Here is a 19608-nt window from a genome sequence, read left to right on the forward strand (position 1 = left end):
TTTCAATACAATCAAGAAAATTAGATTCGTACTTAAAAATATTCTATCACCGAATTAATCGATTTTTGTAGCTTGATATTTGATATCATCGGTTTTTTCTAGTGGACTGAATAGGTTTAATTTGTTTACATATTATTAAGATTAAATAATTTGTTATTATTATTTGTTTGTTATTATACGCATAAAGTATAAATTGTAAATACAAGTTATATACTTAAGTAGTAACTAGTAAGTATATATATAATGTCAACATAATAAATAACTATACATTAATATATTAGATGAGTAATACAATCTTCATTTAATATTCTTAGCTTTTACATACTTATTCTTATTTCAAAAACTATTAATTGCGCTAAAGATAAGCAGCTTCCAGAAACTGACATACTGCTATTAAACTCGTCATCTACATCAATGAGTTGATTTTTTTCAATTTGTACTTAACGAAGATAAACTACTGAGACGTTCTTTGGCCCATCGCTAATTGTTATCCGCAGATGTGTTTTTAAATGCCGTAAACATGAAAACCTTCTTTCACGAGACGCAGTATTCGTAGGACAAGTGCAAACGTATATCTTTGCACCTGCTATATATTGACAGGGGATGCAAGTGCACCGTGGTGCACCCCCGTATTTACGCCACTGTTAGGTCGCCAACCCACAGCCGAGATTCAGAAATCGGAGCGTGTATAGTTATAACTGTATCCGCGTGTATAATAATAATATTTAATAATAATTTAATATAGAGAGTACCGGCCAAGGTGTTTTTATAATATGTGTTTGTACATTACCAATTTCGGGCGCACTATTGAGCGTCGTCCCCAGGGCGCCCTCGGTGAAACGGATGTTTTACTCGTGGCATGGTGTTGTCCGGCGGAGGGAAGAAAAGAGAATAATAATAGTAATAATAATAAATTGCCGTCGTAATCGACGCATCACACCGCACATAATAAGGCGACGACGTTGTAAAATTCTAATAATAAACGCATTTAGGTGATTGGCCGATATTCTCTATATATTTTAATTAAGTGATAAATAATGGAGTGTCAGCCGGTCACATCCGAACCACCGGTACTAGCAGGTTAGTGTGTGAGCAGAGACGGATTTACACAATTGCCGCCTCTAGGCAAATTTTATTTCGCCACTCCATTAAACTTATTAACGAGAAAACATATTTTTAAGTACTTATTTAATATAACTACTAAAAAAATAAATCATAAATACTGATACTAAACAATAACTATTGGTTATGTTAATAAACTGTTCTAATCAAGTAAATAGTACCAATACAATATTTTTATTAAAATATAATATATCACCATGTTTTTGAATAAATTTGCTCTACCAATAAATTAAATATAATTATTATATAGATATAATTAAGTTCCTTCAACAAACTAACGTGTTCAATCAAATTTAAATTATATTATTATAAAAAACAATAGCAAATAATCAAACTTAAAAATTCATTCTTTTTATTATACAACATACAAATAATGTAAAAAAATAAACTATTTAATTTGTTTGCGTCTTGCTTTTAGTACGTACAAATATATTATATAAAAATATTCACAGTGACTGGCTTATAATTAGATTATCGTTCCAATATGAACCGATCGTCACCCATATTCGTATAAAATATATCATGTATGTGGTAATCGGTCAAAATATCCAATACTATAATGATTTTATCATTTATTATATCTCGTTATATTGTACCTATATGGCCATAATATAAGCTGTGGCTGTACCTATATTTAGTGTAATGAGTACTGTTGCCGGAAATGTCATTTACAGTTATACCTACTATTGATTTTATTTAATTATTATATACGTCTTCTATTTCTATGGATGACGTATCCGTACTATTGGGTATCAAAATAAATAATAAAAAAAAAAAATTAAAGAAGTATAATATATTATAATTATTATAATTGTAAATAATACTATGGTAAAAAAAAAGTATACAAGCACTTGTGAGACGTGAGTACGTAACTCAATAACCTCAATCGGTTCTGATAATATTAACGTAAGCAAATAAAAGATATTACCTATTTTAATTATTATTTTTATTAGTAAAAAAATGTATGTATTTTTAAATTATAATAATTATCTATGATATACAGGGTGATTCTTTTATCATAAAACGCTTATTATTTCAAAAAGTATTCATGTTTTTGAAAACATATTTTTACCTAGTTTCAAGTTGTTAAAAAACAAAGTTTTTACGTTTTTTTTTAAAAAAAATGAATATTTTTTGAAATAATAAGTGTTTTATATCATAAGAATATGGTATATTATGATTTTTATGTTACTATGTAATGGAAATATGAAAATATGAAATACTATTTACTAATAAGTAATAGTACCTATAGTATACTACAACAACAAATTACACAATAATAAATAATTTATCATTAATATTATTGCAATATGGTAATTGTGGTTTGTGACTTTGTGTACCTTTCCCATTGTTTGTAAACTAGGTTTTGTATTTTTTTGAATTTGCTCTATGATATTATATTCAAACCTCGGACTTTTAAGATATACAATCAAATACTATAGTTTATAATTATTGGGAATAATATTATGGTAAAAAAAAGTATACAAGTACACATGACTGAATAAACTCGATCGGTTCTGATATCAACGTTAAAACGAATGAAAGATATTATTAGTATTATTTATCGGTAATATATGACAGTTATTGTCATGTACTTGTATATAACTAAAAATGTATTCTTTGAATTTTGTTTTGTTAAATGTATTTATTTTACTCACTGACAATTAAACATTGAATTGTGCTTAATTTACCTAAAGCAATAACTGGATAATGTACAATCAGAGAGTGTTAATATTATCTTATAAACACGATGATCAATACTTGTATCAAATAATAAAATCAAAACATGATTGGGACCGTTTACTATATCAACTTTTAGAATTTCTATCCGTGTTTTATTACGGTACATTTGTCTCGAGTCTGTTTCAGATTATATTTTATAGTCTCAGTGACAGCATATCGTAACCTTATCATACGGGTTTGAACTATTTTCCTAAGAAAACCGGGAATCGTTTCTCCTTTTGAATTTTTGCTTTTTTTTTGGCAAATCTCGTAAACGATTTATATAATTACTCAATAAATGGTTGCTACATTCAATCTTTTGTATCATACAACCGGGCGCCTATGGTTTAGCTATACGTGACCGTTTTATCACACTACTATCTCCTTCGCCTAAATAATAATATAAGTAAAACAAAATTAAATTTAAATTTTAAACCTCGACATTTAAGATTTAAAGTATTTTTTTAGTTGATAGAAATACAAATATGGGGGGGAGGGGGATCAAAATAGAAAATGCCCAGTTAAACGTCGAGAAAAAATTATAAGGTAAACCTATAATTTTTATGCAAAACCAGTTTTCGACAAAATTGATTTTATTTTTTTGTTGTAACTCAAAAACAATCAACCACGTAGACTAACTATTAATTTTTAACAGACTGTTTAATGTTTATATTGGCATTTTCTAATATTTGTAATTTATTATTATTAATAATACAATTAATACTAATTTGTATGTTGAATGTAAACAATACACCCTGTATTATGTAGATTATAAGCAAATTATTTACACTGTAGTACAGAAGACGCTGAATAGACATTTTATATTTCTATAGCATATTCGTTCTATGTAGTAGCCTGTAGGACGATTAGTCGTTGTTTTATATTACGCCATATAACACTATAGTTATTCGTATCAATTATACATATTATTATATTATTACATATATCCGATCTTATTTCATTTACCTTAGCTTCTGTATATCTGTGTACTCCAACAGGTTATGGGCCCAGTAGTAAGGTATTTATAATAAAGTCGTGTTTATTTTTTTAATATATTAATTTTGTTTATTTACGAATCGCGTGTTTGTGTACAGACAGTGTACAACAATAATAATTCGTGAAGTATAGTGCAGTGTAGTGTAAGTGCGTCAATCGTGTGAAGCGCAGAAACTGTGTTTGTTATTATTACATTTATAGTGTACAGACAGTGTACAGATAATTCGTTATTATGGAAAACGAATCTATAAAAATTAATAAACTAACAGGTAATGAAAATTGGGAAACATGGAAGTTCCAAATAAAAGTCATAATGACTGCGGCCGATATATTTGACGTTGTGACCGGAAAATCGAAAAAACCCGTTCTTACAAAATCAAGTTTAGAAACTGAAGATGATGCAAGAAAAAGGTATGGTGTTGATTATTCAATATTTAAAAAAGCTGACAATAAGGCTCAAAAGTATATAGTTACGTCAGTGGACGAACAACCATCGCAGTACATAATGAATTGTGACACGGCTAAGGAAATGTTGGACAAGTTGCTTAGTGTATATGAACAAAAGTCGGACTCGAGTGTAACGTCGATTCAACAAAAGTTCTACAGCTATGTTATGAACCCAGATGACAATATGGCGATTCATATTTCGAAATTGGAGAGTCTTAGTAGAAAATTAAACCAGTTAGGTGAACCAATATCTGACTCAATGCTTATGACCAAGATACTAATGACTGCCAGAAAATTACAAACATTTCTACAGTGCATGGGATTCGATACCAAATGTGGACAAAACATTGTCTAATTTGTCGTCCAGACTCATGGTGGAGGAAACAAGGCAAAATCAAGGACATGATGTCCAGAGAGATACTGCAAGTAGTAGTGCGTTTTCGGCAAAGAAATCGTTTGGAACACATTATAAAGAAAAACACACGAAAATTGGCAATTCTGAAAATCAACGGAACAATGATAAAAAACCAGGCAAGTGCAATTATTGCAAAAGACCTGGGCATTGGAAGCGTGAATGTCGGATTTTCTTAAAAGAACAAAAAAAAATTAAGAGCGACATTTGAAGTGCAGTCACCAGTATGTATCGGTGATGGTAAATTTATTATGGCTATTGGTAAAGGTAATATAAATGTTCAAGCAAAAATTGGTCATAAATGAGTTGACAGTTATTTGTCTAACGTTTTACACGTGCCTGATCTTAAGGTGAATTTGTTTTCGTGTGGAGCATGCCTTGACAAAGGTATAAAAATGGTGACAGACAGTGACGGCTGTATATTTAAAAAAAACAATCGTATAGTTGCTATTGGAGTCCGTGAGAATAAAATGTTTTCAATGCTTTTAAAAACTAGGCCATTACAAGCGGCTGACCAAGCAAATGTTGCGATTAAAAATCTCACGTTACTACATTTAAAATTTTTAAATCTTAGCTATTAACCTTATATTATATAATGATTTAATATTATGCATATTTTTTTTACAAATTAACTTCGAATATATAACACCATGCATCTCTAAGCTTTGTTTAAATCCATCGACAATTATGTCAGCTTCCATAGCTGTAGACGGTCCATTCCAATTTTAAAAACAATGATGAGGCGCAGGCTCTTATTCACGTTTTTTTGCCGAATAACACACGCAAACAAATTTATGTATTATGCCAAAAAACAGTAGGTACTTTTTTAGTCACTGCTCCAATAATACAAGCCTATTTAAAATAATAATAAATACATTATTTTTTTCTCAAACATAAAAATTTTATAATATAGGTAGTATTTAAATGTTGATATAACAATAAATATTACGTACGACGCCAGATAACGCATTATAATTGGTTTTGTATGATCTCTTACTCCAAGCACCATCAGCCATAACGGTTATTTTAGGACGGCCAAGTTGATCTTCATCACCCCTTTCAATAGCTAGCTTTCCTTCTTCGTTATCTGCTTCTATCATTCCTTCAATGCAATTCTATTCAAACACACTTGTACGCAGTTCTTGTCCCTCCCTCTAAATCCGTCAATGAATTATTTACCGTTAACAGTTTATCGCACGGAAAAGGTGATTTCGGATTAGAATGTATACAGGAATAGAATAGCTGTATTTTAGTTATAGGTACAAAACATGATGTATATAGAAAATACATAAGTACCCATACTATAACAGTTATAACAACAATTTTTGAATTTTTAAACATTTGTATTTCGGGAAAAATAACCGTTAGAAAAAGTCGTTCGAGGAAAAATGTTTCGGGTTTTCGGTTTTTCGAATAAAATACCGTTTGGGAAAAAGTTCATTCGGGTGAAACGGCGGGAACGGGCTGTATCACTCAAGAAGACCTAATATTCTGAGTTCACTGACTATCTTTCCAAATGTCACAGTTGCCCAAAACCTCAGGGGATAAGTTTAATTTAATGTTGATGACGTGATTTACATTGTTTTGCATCAAATAAAATGATGGTAAACCTATTTACATATAATTTATTTTTTTAAATTATAAACAACTTAGTTCACAATACTCCTAAAAATTGATTACTTAATATAATTTTTTTTCCTAGTATTTTTCATTCTATATAATAATTTTATAACCAAGAAAGACATCAGTTACTTTATTGTTTGAGCGAATGTTTTCTGCTGCATATTACAATTTGTTCCCTTAATTATGCTATATGATTTCAACTAAAATATTTTTTTACTAAACATCCCGAACTCACGAATTCTAATGTAATTATTATTTTATTCATTATTGTGTAATTTTTAAGTTGATTTAACCCTTGTTACTTTCTCCGTAACATCATTACCAACGAGAAGCACTAATGCTTTAAATAATGATTTTTTTTAATTGACCAATTTAAATTTTTCAAGTTTGCTAGACTATTTTTATAAACACCGGTGTGTTTATATTTTGTAGCATTATGATAGAATATTAGATACATGCCAATATAATATGAAGTTTTAGTTATGTGCATTCTCTGTTGGCTATTTTCTTTTATAAAGGCGTCAATTTAATCAATTTAATAATATAATCCGTAGGTCCAAATTCTAAACGGAACGAATATTTTATAATATTTGCATAGAAGTAAATGGATAGGACAATAATACAATATGTTTTAGTTTATCCAGTGCAACTGTGCAAGTGATGGCAATTGCTTGATTGTGCCTAAACATATTTATAATACACATCATTATTCATTACATAAACATAACGACATTAAAGCATAGGTTTTTTGTAATGAAATAATAGATAACATTCTAGAAGACTTAACTCTTTGATTATTGCATTAAAACATTTTATATTATATTTTGTTTTTTACCAACATCTATACTGTGTTACCATTTTCTTAGAGTTACCTTGTCATTTAATATTAAGTTCTACAGTATAGGCATAGCACGAAGTATTTTGGTAACTTGCCGCATGGTCTATTAAACATGATAAATTTAATTATTACAAGTGATTTTATATTAAAATTATATATGTACACATTATGTTTGTGTATTATTATCTGTATAATATTTAAAATAAAGGACATTTACAATAAAATAGTTTTAAAATCGGTTGTTAATGTGTATCTCTAAAAATACTAACAAAAAATAATAAAAACAATAAAAAGTTACAAAAAATTGATTAATTTCTATCATCTCAAAAAATATGTATAAAAATAACAACTAAGCAAATCTATGTAAAAATTTTTTATAAATCAATGATAATTTTCTTGTAAATAATTAAGAGAACAACGTTTTTAAAACATATGTTGAAAATCAAATTGAGAAAAAATATTTTTCTATTAAAGTAAAAACTTAATTTAATGATTAAATAGCGTCAAAAAACGATAAAAGATAATAATAATAATAATTTCGGCAATACAACAGGTACAAAACAGATACTAAACAAAAAAAAATTATTAATAATTAAGTTGCAATTACACAAAAATAACAAATTGCATAAAAAACAGAAAAATAAAAATAAACATTGTTTAAAAACTAGTTATTAAGTCTAGGCACGTAATTGATTATGTTACTTTAGTAATGTTTGATTTTAATAGTAGTTTGTAAAATATATCATACCATGATATCATTTACATTAACTCAATTGGTATTCGATTTCCATGTCAGTCATTCAACAGGAAAAAGTTTAAAACATTTATAAAAATCATAATAATATATAGGAAATCAACAATTTTTTTAAATTATTATTTTGATATTTGAAAGTGATTCTACTAAAATATTATGTTCAACCGATTTATGAGATATCATTATTTATAACTGATTAAAAAATTAATTTTCTTTTTTATTCTTAAATATCAATATATTTTAATATAAAAACCCATGAACAAGAAAAAATTATGTAATAATAAATATTTAAAGGAATATAAAGGTTGTAACCGAATTGTTGTTTTTTTTTTATTCAAAGATTTAATAAAGACGACCAAATATTTTTTTATACTTAGTATTATTAAGGTTATCTTTAATTTAAAATAATTTATAAATGAAGCTTATTAAATGTTACTATATTGATCAAAGTTCATACCTATAATAAGTCTTCACCGTTGAAAGTTAATTGTGCTTGTTAATGTAAGTGTCGTGTTGTATAAAATAACATAACAGTTTGAGATTTTTTTAACAAAACAGTTTTTTTTTACTTATGAATAGGTGTACAAATCTATTAGGTATCATAATTAGAAAATAAATAAAATAATTTTACAAATTAATTTCAATAATATAATTACCTTACATAATAAGATTATTAATCCATGATTTATAATAATGATAATAACTAAAAAAAAGTATACTAGACAAAAAATAATGTGAGCCAGTATTAAAAAAAAAACATTTTTCCGTTTGTTTAAATAATAAATAATCTACTAGGCACTACAAACAAGGCTCTGCAATAGCGGCTATTATGTGTCTAAAAAGGTTCTCAAGCAGCCCTTCATAATTAGGGTGGGTGAGTTGTAGCTGTTGGGTCTTGGGCATCCAGACTCCAGTCTACACTAAAGAGGCGGTCTGTGTAAGGACGAATTACATTTTTACTCGCATAATAAAAGTAAAGTGTTTGGGCGAGTTTCTTATAATGTGTTTGAGCGAGACAATATAAAAAATAAAAATTATTATATAAAATCTATAGGGACATATGCATTTGTTACAAAAAATTCAAATAAAAACTAACACAAAATGAAATACTATAATTAAAAATATTTACAATATTTGATGGTTATATTAAAAAAACAAGAATATTTAAAAACAAGCTGGGATAAGTAAATGTTAGGTGAAATTAAGATTTTAGAGTATCTTAGTAATTTGTGCATAACTAGATATACCAAAATAACTACTTATTCAAAAGCTAAGCATAGCTAGTTTTAATCTAATTAACTTAAAATAGTACATGGTATTACCTGTTCAAGTGGCTAGCAAGCCATCTACTATTTCTATGTCTACTAATTGCATCGCCCATAAGTATTGGATCCAATAATGCTTCTTCCGGGGTAATACCCCGTTCAGCAGCAACTTGATTTAGTTCATTCCAAAATTCTGCACCTAATACTAGAGTAAAGACTTGGTGTCTATGGTTTATTCTCGCATTATTTCTCGGGTTTCTATTAACCTCCACTATTAATATTAATTATTATGAAATCATCAACAAATATTGCTTAATAATATACTATATTAAAAATACAATTTATTACCTTTATTATTATTACGTTCAACTTTTAAAGATTCCCGCCTCGTTTTTATTTCAGATGATAAATATTCAGATATTTTGTCCAAATAGGTATCTAAAGTTCGACAGTGTGATTTATTTATAACGATAGCTCGACATGTTGGGCAGTGATTAGCTTCTCGAGTCCATGACTCTATGCATTCAAGACAAAATGTATGAGAGCAATTTAGTACAGTTGGCTGCAAAAAAACATTATTTTGCTATTAATAATGAATAACAATTGCAATTGATAGACAAATAAAAATGCCTAATTTATATGCGATGACAATATTTTAATGAATTTTATAAAATTACATGTATAGATTTGACTATTATTTGTAATATCAGGGTGAAATATTATTAAATTTAAAGGTATTAATATTATCCAGCCACATACGATTTTTAAATTTATAAAATGTAAATAGCTTATTAGGGCTGTGAATGATGATCTTACCTTAAAATTTAAAATTTGATAATAGTTTAATTACCCATATACCAAAAAATAACAGATAAGGAGCTCCCTGTCCTCCTCACCGGTATTGATAACAATTACTTAAATAAATAATAACAAATTTAAAAATAAGTGATTTAAATATTTCGATTAAAAAAGTTTAAGACATAAGTAATAAAAATATAAAATTTAGTTAATTATTGACTATTTTATTTAGCCATATTACCTCGATGAACATTTCGTAACATATATTACATTGTAGATTATTTTCTATGCATTGTTCTATTTGATCTCGCATACAAGAGAAATTATTGTCATTAATATGCAGCTGTTGACGAAGTGATATAACTGAATTTTCAGCTTCTTTTAATTGTTTTGTTGTTTCTACTAACAAACTATTAGGAGTACCTTCTATGGTCTCCCAAGTATAATTATCTGGAAGCAATTTTTCAAAAATTATTTAATAACGTGTATATGTAGAAAAAAAAATATAATTACTTTGTAAGATCCACTTATCTTGGGTTGCTGTTTTATTAGTTTCCGGCGACCTTAAATTAATATAATTTATTAGCTAAAACAAAAATAGGTAAATAAAAAAATATATCATACTTCTTTGCTGTATTAGGAAGAACTTGATTTATTTGACTAGGTCCAGATGCACTACTACTCGGTGAAGATGTCATTGGAGTAGTTTCTCTCCTTGCCGCCATAGGAAAGCTGATTTCATTAGAAGAAGAAGATTCCGCTATAAACATACATATAGAGCACTATAATACAACAATAATAAATAATAATATATCACAATTTACAAGGAATATCTAAATATTAAGAACAAAACGTCAAAATGTATCATAATATGTTATATTTATGATTTAGGTACCTACCTAGTTCCCACCTATAATTATAACAATTACCTACGTATAATTATTAATTAATGTTCCTAAAATTACTTGTTTATAGCTTCAACATCCATTATTAATTCCAAAAGTTGAAATAGCCAGAAGTAAGAAAAGTTTAAATTTTATTCAAACCAAAATTGTTGATGTATGTCCAAAAAAATTAATAAAGACATGGTAATTACTAATTCAGATTTTTTCTAATTTATTTGTCATAAAATAATCAACAGTATCAAACCAATAGCAATTTGTGGTTATTTCTACTGTAGTTTACAAGGCTGGGCATAAACGAATTACAAGTTAAAACGTTAAGTTAATTAACTTGTTCCTTTTTTTCAAATTAACTTTTAACTTAATAAATTATTTTTTTTAAGATTAACATGTTAACTTCAATTTAATTTTATTCAAAAACATCTAAATTAAGTTAATTTTCGTCTAAAGAAAACTGTAAATTTTTGAATGAGGTTTTTAAAAAAAGTAGGTTTTTTGATAGCTAGTTAATACTTTGATGTATCATTTTAAATTTCACCAGCAATTTTCATGAGCATAAAGAAAAACTATATAATAAACATTGTTATGTGTCAGGAATTTTTTATTTTGCAAATTAGAAAATTTTAACTTAAAACTAAGTTAAGTTACTTTTCTTTCAAAGTTAGTGTTTAACTTAACAAATTGACAAAAACAAATATGAGTAACTTTTAACTTAACTTGACTTTATTATTTTAAAATAACTTAACTTAACGAGTTAAAAATAATCGTTAACTCGCCTAGCCTTGGTAGTTTAATACTTAGCAGGCACTATATCATAGAATACAGAATACAAAAAAAAAATTTAGTTTTATCTAATTTATGATTATATTATGTTATCTTTACTAGTTACCTAATATGTTTTGAAAGATACATTTTAATACATATTTTTCTATGTCATATTATAATTATTAAATCAATATTCATACTGGTCTTTTTAATTACTTTAAAATATATTATATATATTTTATTTATTATTTTGATATAGTTTTTATTGTTCTAGCTGAATGATGAATAGAAACAACAAATTAACTAATAAAATTATGTTTACAAATAGACTTCTTTAAAATTTAAAATAATACAATATCTGCCTATCAATTGTTTTTTGTTACATGTTTTATAATATATTAGGTACTGGAATAATTATAAAATATTAAATAAGTAATAATTTTATATATGTAACCTACTTATAACTCAAGTTAAAACTATCAATAATAAATTATATTCCTCCACGTATAATATATAAACAAATAACCTTTATTTTTAGTTATTTAACAAATAATATAATTACTATTATCTTTTTTATTCACTTCTTCGTTTATTGAAATATTATTTTATTATTATTTATTATAAACATTTAAAATTGCCTTTATTTTAATAAGAAAAACAATTTTTTTATTATTTAATTTTTATCTAAAGTTATGGTATTATGTATTATTAACTAATATACTTCCTGATTTTTACACTGTATTTGAAAAATAGATTTTTTTTTTATAGTTTTATTTGCTAAAACATCATTATGAAGATTATGTTCTTTTTACAGAATACCTCCAATATGTATACCATTTAAGTGTTAGATAACACTTTTTTAGTGTGTTAATTTTTGTTATTTTATTATTTTTAGGTGAAGGATTTAGTGTTTGAGTATATTGTAAATGAAATGCGTCCAATAAGAACTTGTGAAAAAAAAGTTTCGAAAGGTTAATTTTAGGACTTAATGGGTCAAATGATGATATAGTTCCAAGCAGAAAACAGTTATCAAAACAATTGGATTTAAAATATGAACTATACGTTTCAATGCTAACCAATTTAGTTGCAAAACATGACTATATTTGTGCATCTATGGAGTGCCAATAATCGAAGTTACATGGGTATACACTATTTTTATGCACACTATTAATATTGATTATTTTATAATTAATTATAATTTATTTGTAGGAATGACTTGTCACTTCATAGACGAATAAACATATTTTTGCCAATCATTTATCATTGGTTGTATACGCACAAAAGGAAGCCATGACTATCAAAATATTACTGAGGTTATAATAGACATTACAATAACTTACAAATTGATCTATCAAAAATAACACATATTGTCACAGATAATGCTTCTAACTTTGGTAAAGCATTCAGAGTATTCTCTTCTATTCCACTTCATGAAGAAGCAAGTACAAGTGATGAGGGGAATTTTGATGAAAATAGTTCAGAGAGTTTTGATAGTGAATCTGACTGCTCCGACTTGGATTCAGAAAGAGTTAATTTGAATAATTTGTTAACTTTGGAATCAAACCTAGCCAACAATGGCAATTTTTTAACCTCAGCATATGCTATGTTGTGCACATACTTCATACTTGATTGCAGCCAGTGATATTTCTAAAATTTCTAATAATGATTACAACAAAATTTCTAAGTCAACTTTAATAAATTAACAAACTTTTGGAATTTAGCTAATAGAAGTACAGCAGCATCAGACACAATATATGACATTTGCAAGTGTATGTTCCCAGTTCCTGAACAGCTGCTTTGGTTACGTTACCCCCACGCTTTTAGTTTTAAGAAAATTGTTAATACAGTCCAACCAGTTAACATATTGTAAACCGTTAAGTCTCGCAATTTTTAATATTTTTATAAATATTTTTAAAAGAAAGCATTTTATATTCTATTAATATTTTATTTTAATCTTGTTATAAAATAATTCATTAATTTTTTTCAATATAATAATATATTTGTATAATGTTTTTATATTTATATAAATATATAATGTTATAAGTACCTAAGTTGTTTAATGATATTTTTATATTTGAACACAAATCAGAAGAATGCCAATAAAAACTAATTTCAAGTCTTAAAAAACTTATTTCAAACTAAAGTTGGTATAATATTATATGGTACATTTTTTTGGCACAATTTTTTTATAAACTCAATGCGTGTTATTTTGTTCAATGAAAACTCGTTGATTATTTACACAATGAGCTCCTGTTTTTTTTCTTCATAAAATTTGTTTACTTATACCAGAGACTTAGAAAAGCTCAAATTAGTATACCGGTATTACTGTTAGCAGTTTGGGAATTTTACTGTTTATACATTTTTTTTGATGGGAGCGTTTAGGAATTTACCTGTTCGTAAAACCTTTGACAATGGACAGGAGCTGTTGGGGATGCGCCGGGACAGACTATTCACATCTATGGTCGTGTCGGCGGCGCGTAAGTCGGAAAGGAAAAGACCCAAATTAAGAGAATGATCGCACGATAAAAACGCGGAAAATTATACAGCGATTTGTTATAAAATAGATATGCGACACATATATCAAACGATAGACGTAAAAGAGACGAGTGACTGACGACCGTCAACTGATCAGTAGCGGTGAAGACGAATCGCTAGTCGCAGAGCACAGTGCTGGCTGAAACCTGTCTGAACTCTGCAGGAGTACCAGGAATTCGTAATATGGGAAGGGCCATTGAGCGTATGCCGCGCTCGACACGAGCAGCGTAGACAATTGCAACTCTCTGTGGTTTTGGAAGTGGGGGTTACCATGGCTAAATATTTAGCCATGGTGGGAATGGTCCGCGGGGATGTGTTTTTTGTCAACAAATTATTTTTTAATTTACCAAATAATTTTTAAATAGTTTAAAATGCCTATAACCCCAAATTCAAATCTGGCATTAATTAGAAAAGTGGATTGAGTCATACGATAATTCAGGTATATTTTCAAAATTTTATATAATACAACAATTTTTTGTCAGCATTGTCAAAAATTTCGCTAAGATGATAAGTGAATAAATATAATATTATGAATTATTTTATGGCTTTCTAGCAAATAGCAATGTCCTTTATAGTTTACGGTACGACAGAAATATAATAAGTACCGCGCTTAAAGAAAAGTAATACAACACCATATTGGAGCATTAATATTCAAAAGGAAATAATAATATTTATGAAAAGGTTAATACATAGATTTGTCTAAATATTGTCTCAAATAATAATCATAATAAATTAAAAACAACGTTTTAAATGGGTTCAATAATATTAAAATATTAACAGATCAGGTCAAACCTTCAAAAATATTATCCTCAATAGTATTCTAATAAATAATATTACGCCAATATTTCCAGAAAATCATACGAATGAGTTCTTTATAATAGTACGCCGATATCCTCTTAAAATATATAAATAAAACGAATAACATACCTTTAACGATGAAAACTTCGGCGATGGACAAAAATGAAGTACAAATGTCAAAGAGTATGACACAAAAACGACTGACTGGTGAAAACGAAACACAAGTCGCAGAGCGCGGTGCTGGATGGAAACTGTCTGCTCTGCAGGAATGTTGGGAATTCGTAATACGGGAAGGGACGTCGAGCGCATGCGCGCTCGAAACGGCCAGCGGAGATGATTACAACTATCTGTGGTTTTGGAAGTGGGCACGGTCTACGGGGACGAACCATGAACCGGATGTAAACAAAATGCATAAAGGGGCCGCTACACCAACATTTGTTTTCTCTGTCTATCTCCCACATAGTATAGGAATAAAGATACTCCGTATTTCCATGATTACGACTCTCTGGTTCAGTTTAGGGCAAAAGCACCTATAATATATTTTATAAAGAAGAGTATTTCCTTCCTGTGCATTGACCGGATAGATTTTTAATATTTAAAATTTTGAATAAATTATTAATGGTTAAAAATAATCGAAATTATTTTAAATTAAAACATACTTATATTTTAGCGGCTCCTTAACACAAAACCATAAAAACATGAAAAAATACAAAACCGATACTAGTTAGTACATTAGAACTTTAAAAATATTATTGTCTATGATTTATCATGCTTCGATACTAATGAAAAATTGTATAATACGTATGTACTTGAATATTTCATAATAGTTTTTGAATTAGGTATTTCAAATGCTATTAAATTACCGTTCATTCATTACATTTATGTCTCATGACGTTACACGTATTAAAAATTCTACTAATATAATAAAGTAATATGGTAGGTATAATAAAAATTAAAAACAAACACAGATTAAACCCCGAAACATACACTAATACTACGTCTTATTGCATGTCTACTTTTCGGATATACGTAATAAAAATATTGACGATGAGATATTTTATGATATTCAAAATCGAATATTAAAATGTTATTAAGATTAGTTGCCAATATGTGTGCAAAAAACATGACGTATGAAAACTAGTGCGATAGATATTCCGATATCAGAAAAGTAAAACTGAGATTAAAATATGCAATGCTGTTGTTTTTATTATAATAATGACCAAGGCTGTGAATTTAATGCATTTTTATGTTTTTTCGCTGCTCCGTATAATAAAATAGATTCGGCCAAAATTTGTTTTGACTTACTTATAGTTCAAATACCAAATCTTATTTTGCATATTTTTACATATTTCTTGGGTTAGGACATATGATACATGTGTCAACGATTTTTTGTATAAATGCTTTTTTGTACTATTTTATTTTTAATCCGGTATATAACGTGTATTATTGACTATTGTACTCTTGAAGTCGAGATTAAATTAATTTAGCTCCATCAGTTTTTAAAATTAGTGATCAACCAGTGGTGTAGCCAGGATTTTTTTAGGGGGGGTTTAGTAATAAAATAAAATAAATCTACAACCGTGTTAAAATAATAAAATGATTGAATGATAATGATTATTATCACCAGTGCAGTCGATAACGTGAATACGGCATAACAGAATACATTTCACCACGAATAAATAATTGTATTTCTTTATTATAAACATTATATTTGATAAAAATACGGCCGTAGAGGGAAGGGGGTTTCAAAACCCAAACCCTCCCCCTGGCTACGCCACTGGATCGACCTATTATGAAACTTGATGGTTAATCATCATCTGTATTTGTATGTTAGTGTTTTAAAGACAGTTTAAACCTTTATCAAGTTATTTGTATATAATATAGCGTAAATTAAAAATGCACATATTTACTTAAAAACTGAATAATCGTTAAAATCCAACACACAATTACAGATGATGTTCTTACCATCGACCGTTATGGACAAATTGTGTAGTGTTTATTCTGTCTGATTATACTAGCAGATTAGGTGCAGTTTTTAGGAGGATGATTTAATGGCAATTTTAGTACCAGGATCACATTCGTAAGGTGTACCTTGCTAACGATTGTTCGTTCAAGTACCGCCTGTACTTCACAATGATGATGCAGTGCCACACGACAATAAGAAGAATGTTTTATGCAAATATAAAGTATCCCGTATAGTGTGCATTTTTTAGGTGTTTATTATATTTGCATATTTTCGAATTGATTATTTTGTATTTCAAAACAAATATTCACTGTTTGCATGTATTACTAAGTTTTTCACTGGTGTCCTCAAAAATCAAAATGCATTATTAATTGTATTAAGGTCAATTTATTAAAGTATCAATTTACTTAGCTGCGTTATATAATCTTTACAAATTATCTGTACTGTTACAATTAAAAACAAAAAAATTACCATTGTATTTTCCTAATGTATATTTGAATTTGTTATCCTGCAATTATATTAATATTTAACTATATGATAATAAAATGTTTATTTAAATCAGTTAATCACTTGTTTTATGATCATAACATCGTTGAAGTGTTGGACACTACACTATACAGACAACACCGGGATGATCGTTTTGCTATTAAATAATACATATCTTATGGATGTGATCCTGGTACCGAATATAGCGTTTTAAGTCGCCCTCCTAAATAACCGTACCTATATTAACCAGTATATAGACTGACCGATTGACCACTACAATCCATTCGCAAACGATATTCGGGAGGTATTATAGTGATTTAAACAAACCGCAATCGTTCTGTTCACAAAGGACAATGCATTAAAGTCTTTGTAAGCTACAGGCGGCACCGAGATGGTTGACCAACTGATCGGCAAGATCAATATCCCAATGAATATAGGATCCTGGTACTGATTTTTGCAATTTAAGTCACCATCGTTAATTACACTACCTATACCTATAAACTTTTATCATTATATTTAATTGATATCGGTATTGCTTTATAGGCGCTTGTAACCTTTTATATTTATAAATTTATAATTATAGACCGTTTATCATTGAAATCAATTAAACCTTTTGATCTAATAAATTAAAAAATATTTGTATGTTTATCACATTGGTCATAATAAATTGAATATTATATTTTAAAGCATAAGATAGGGAAGTGTGTTTTTTTTTTGAATGCATTTAAAACATTCATTTTTAATTTTATCAGAATATTTTTCGAACTATTTCGATATATAAAAACTGAAATTTTTAAGTGTAATTTATGAGATAAGTATTTTAAGCACAGGTAAGTGAAGTAGTTTGTAAATCAACATTTTCTAAGGTATCCCTTTACTTCACCACTTTGCATACCATACTTTAATACTTATGAGATCTGTGAAAAAAACGTTCGTAGAAATGGTACTTGAACGAAAAATACGAACTTTTAGATAATATCATACAGTCTTTACCATTTCAAAACATGGCAACAAGCAGAGCAGGAGTGTTCGATGGTCATATAAAAAATTGAATGCTTTTTAGTTATAGTCAAAATTATACAATTGTATAATTGTATTTAAGTCCATATAATTTTTAATTGTAAAATGTATATTAAATTCGAGACAGGCGAGAATACCTGGTATATTCGTCATACATGATAAGTTATGCGTGCGAAAACGATGATTTGTGGTATAAATATTTTTAAATACATTTATCATTGTCCTCGGGAGTGCCGGATAAGAGTTGTTAGTGGGTTAGATGCGTCCCGATTATCTTTCAAAAAATTTAAAAACCAATTTTTAAGAAACTTGATTTATAAATGTATAATAATGATATTAACATGTCCAATAATAATAACAAAATATGTTTTATATCTAATAAATCCGTATTGTTAATATTATTGTTAAGTGCTTTTTTAATTTATAACACATAGTTGAGTGTTTTTAGACCTATATAAGTTCCGAAACCTTTTCATAACCGACCTTATATTACAATACAGTAATATTTAAATTTATTATAATTTTTTTTAAACTTTACTATACGTGTTACAAACATATTATATTATAATTATATAATTCGTAATAAAATACAATAAATAATAGTTTTACTTTATAATCGTAGTTCGTAAAGTATTTATCGTGACGGCATTATTCTACGCCAGCATTAAGTCTACGGTGTATAAATGTATACAAATAACATAAAAGACACACATAATTTTTATATAGTGGCTACCATTAAAATAATTATATTCATTCTAACACTGACTTATTAATATATTAAAAACGAACACGAATCAAAATTCACATTAATACAATTTTAGTTTACAATATGATAAAGTTCGGTTGTGTGTTTTATACTTTTTTTTGCCAATACATTACATAGTTTATGGCTGTTTAAATATAATCATACACTGTACCTACAACTTTTTAGGTGATGAACTGATGAAATACTTATATAACTAAGATACTTACTACAATATACTTGATTTTTAGTTGAATTTTTTAATGCCTGTAGGGTATTATAGGTACCCTCTCCTATGACCGTGAATGTAATTAATAGATGGTAATTTTAAATACTGATTCAAATAAATATATTTATGAAATATTCAAATACACATTCGGCATTACTATTTTCATTAGCATCGAAATATGGTAAATAATA

General features: G+C 27.6%; 1 protein-coding gene across 1 annotated transcript; it reads right to left on the reverse strand.

Moving 5' to 3' along the window:
- Nucleotides 1-6903: 6903 nt before the first annotated feature.
- On the reverse strand, nucleotides 6904-15851 carry LOC113558387. The gene is made up of 8 exons (XM_026963840.1): nucleotides 15841-15851; nucleotides 15107-15237; nucleotides 10602-10737; nucleotides 10491-10540; nucleotides 10219-10427; nucleotides 9528-9741; nucleotides 9237-9450; nucleotides 6904-7003 (listed from the first exon to the last, which is right to left on the reverse strand). The coding sequence occupies exons 1-8, from the start codon at nucleotides 15849-15851 to the stop codon at nucleotides 6904-6906; spliced, it is 1065 nt and encodes a 354-aa protein (XP_026819641.1).
- Between the last annotated feature and the right edge of the window lie 3757 nt (nucleotides 15852-19608).

The sequence above is a fragment of the Rhopalosiphum maidis genome, chromosome 3 (assembly GCF_003676215.2).
Source record: "Rhopalosiphum maidis isolate BTI-1 chromosome 3, ASM367621v3, whole genome shotgun sequence".
In the NCBI taxonomy this organism is placed as follows: Eukaryota; Metazoa; Arthropoda; class Insecta; order Hemiptera; family Aphididae; genus Rhopalosiphum; species Rhopalosiphum maidis.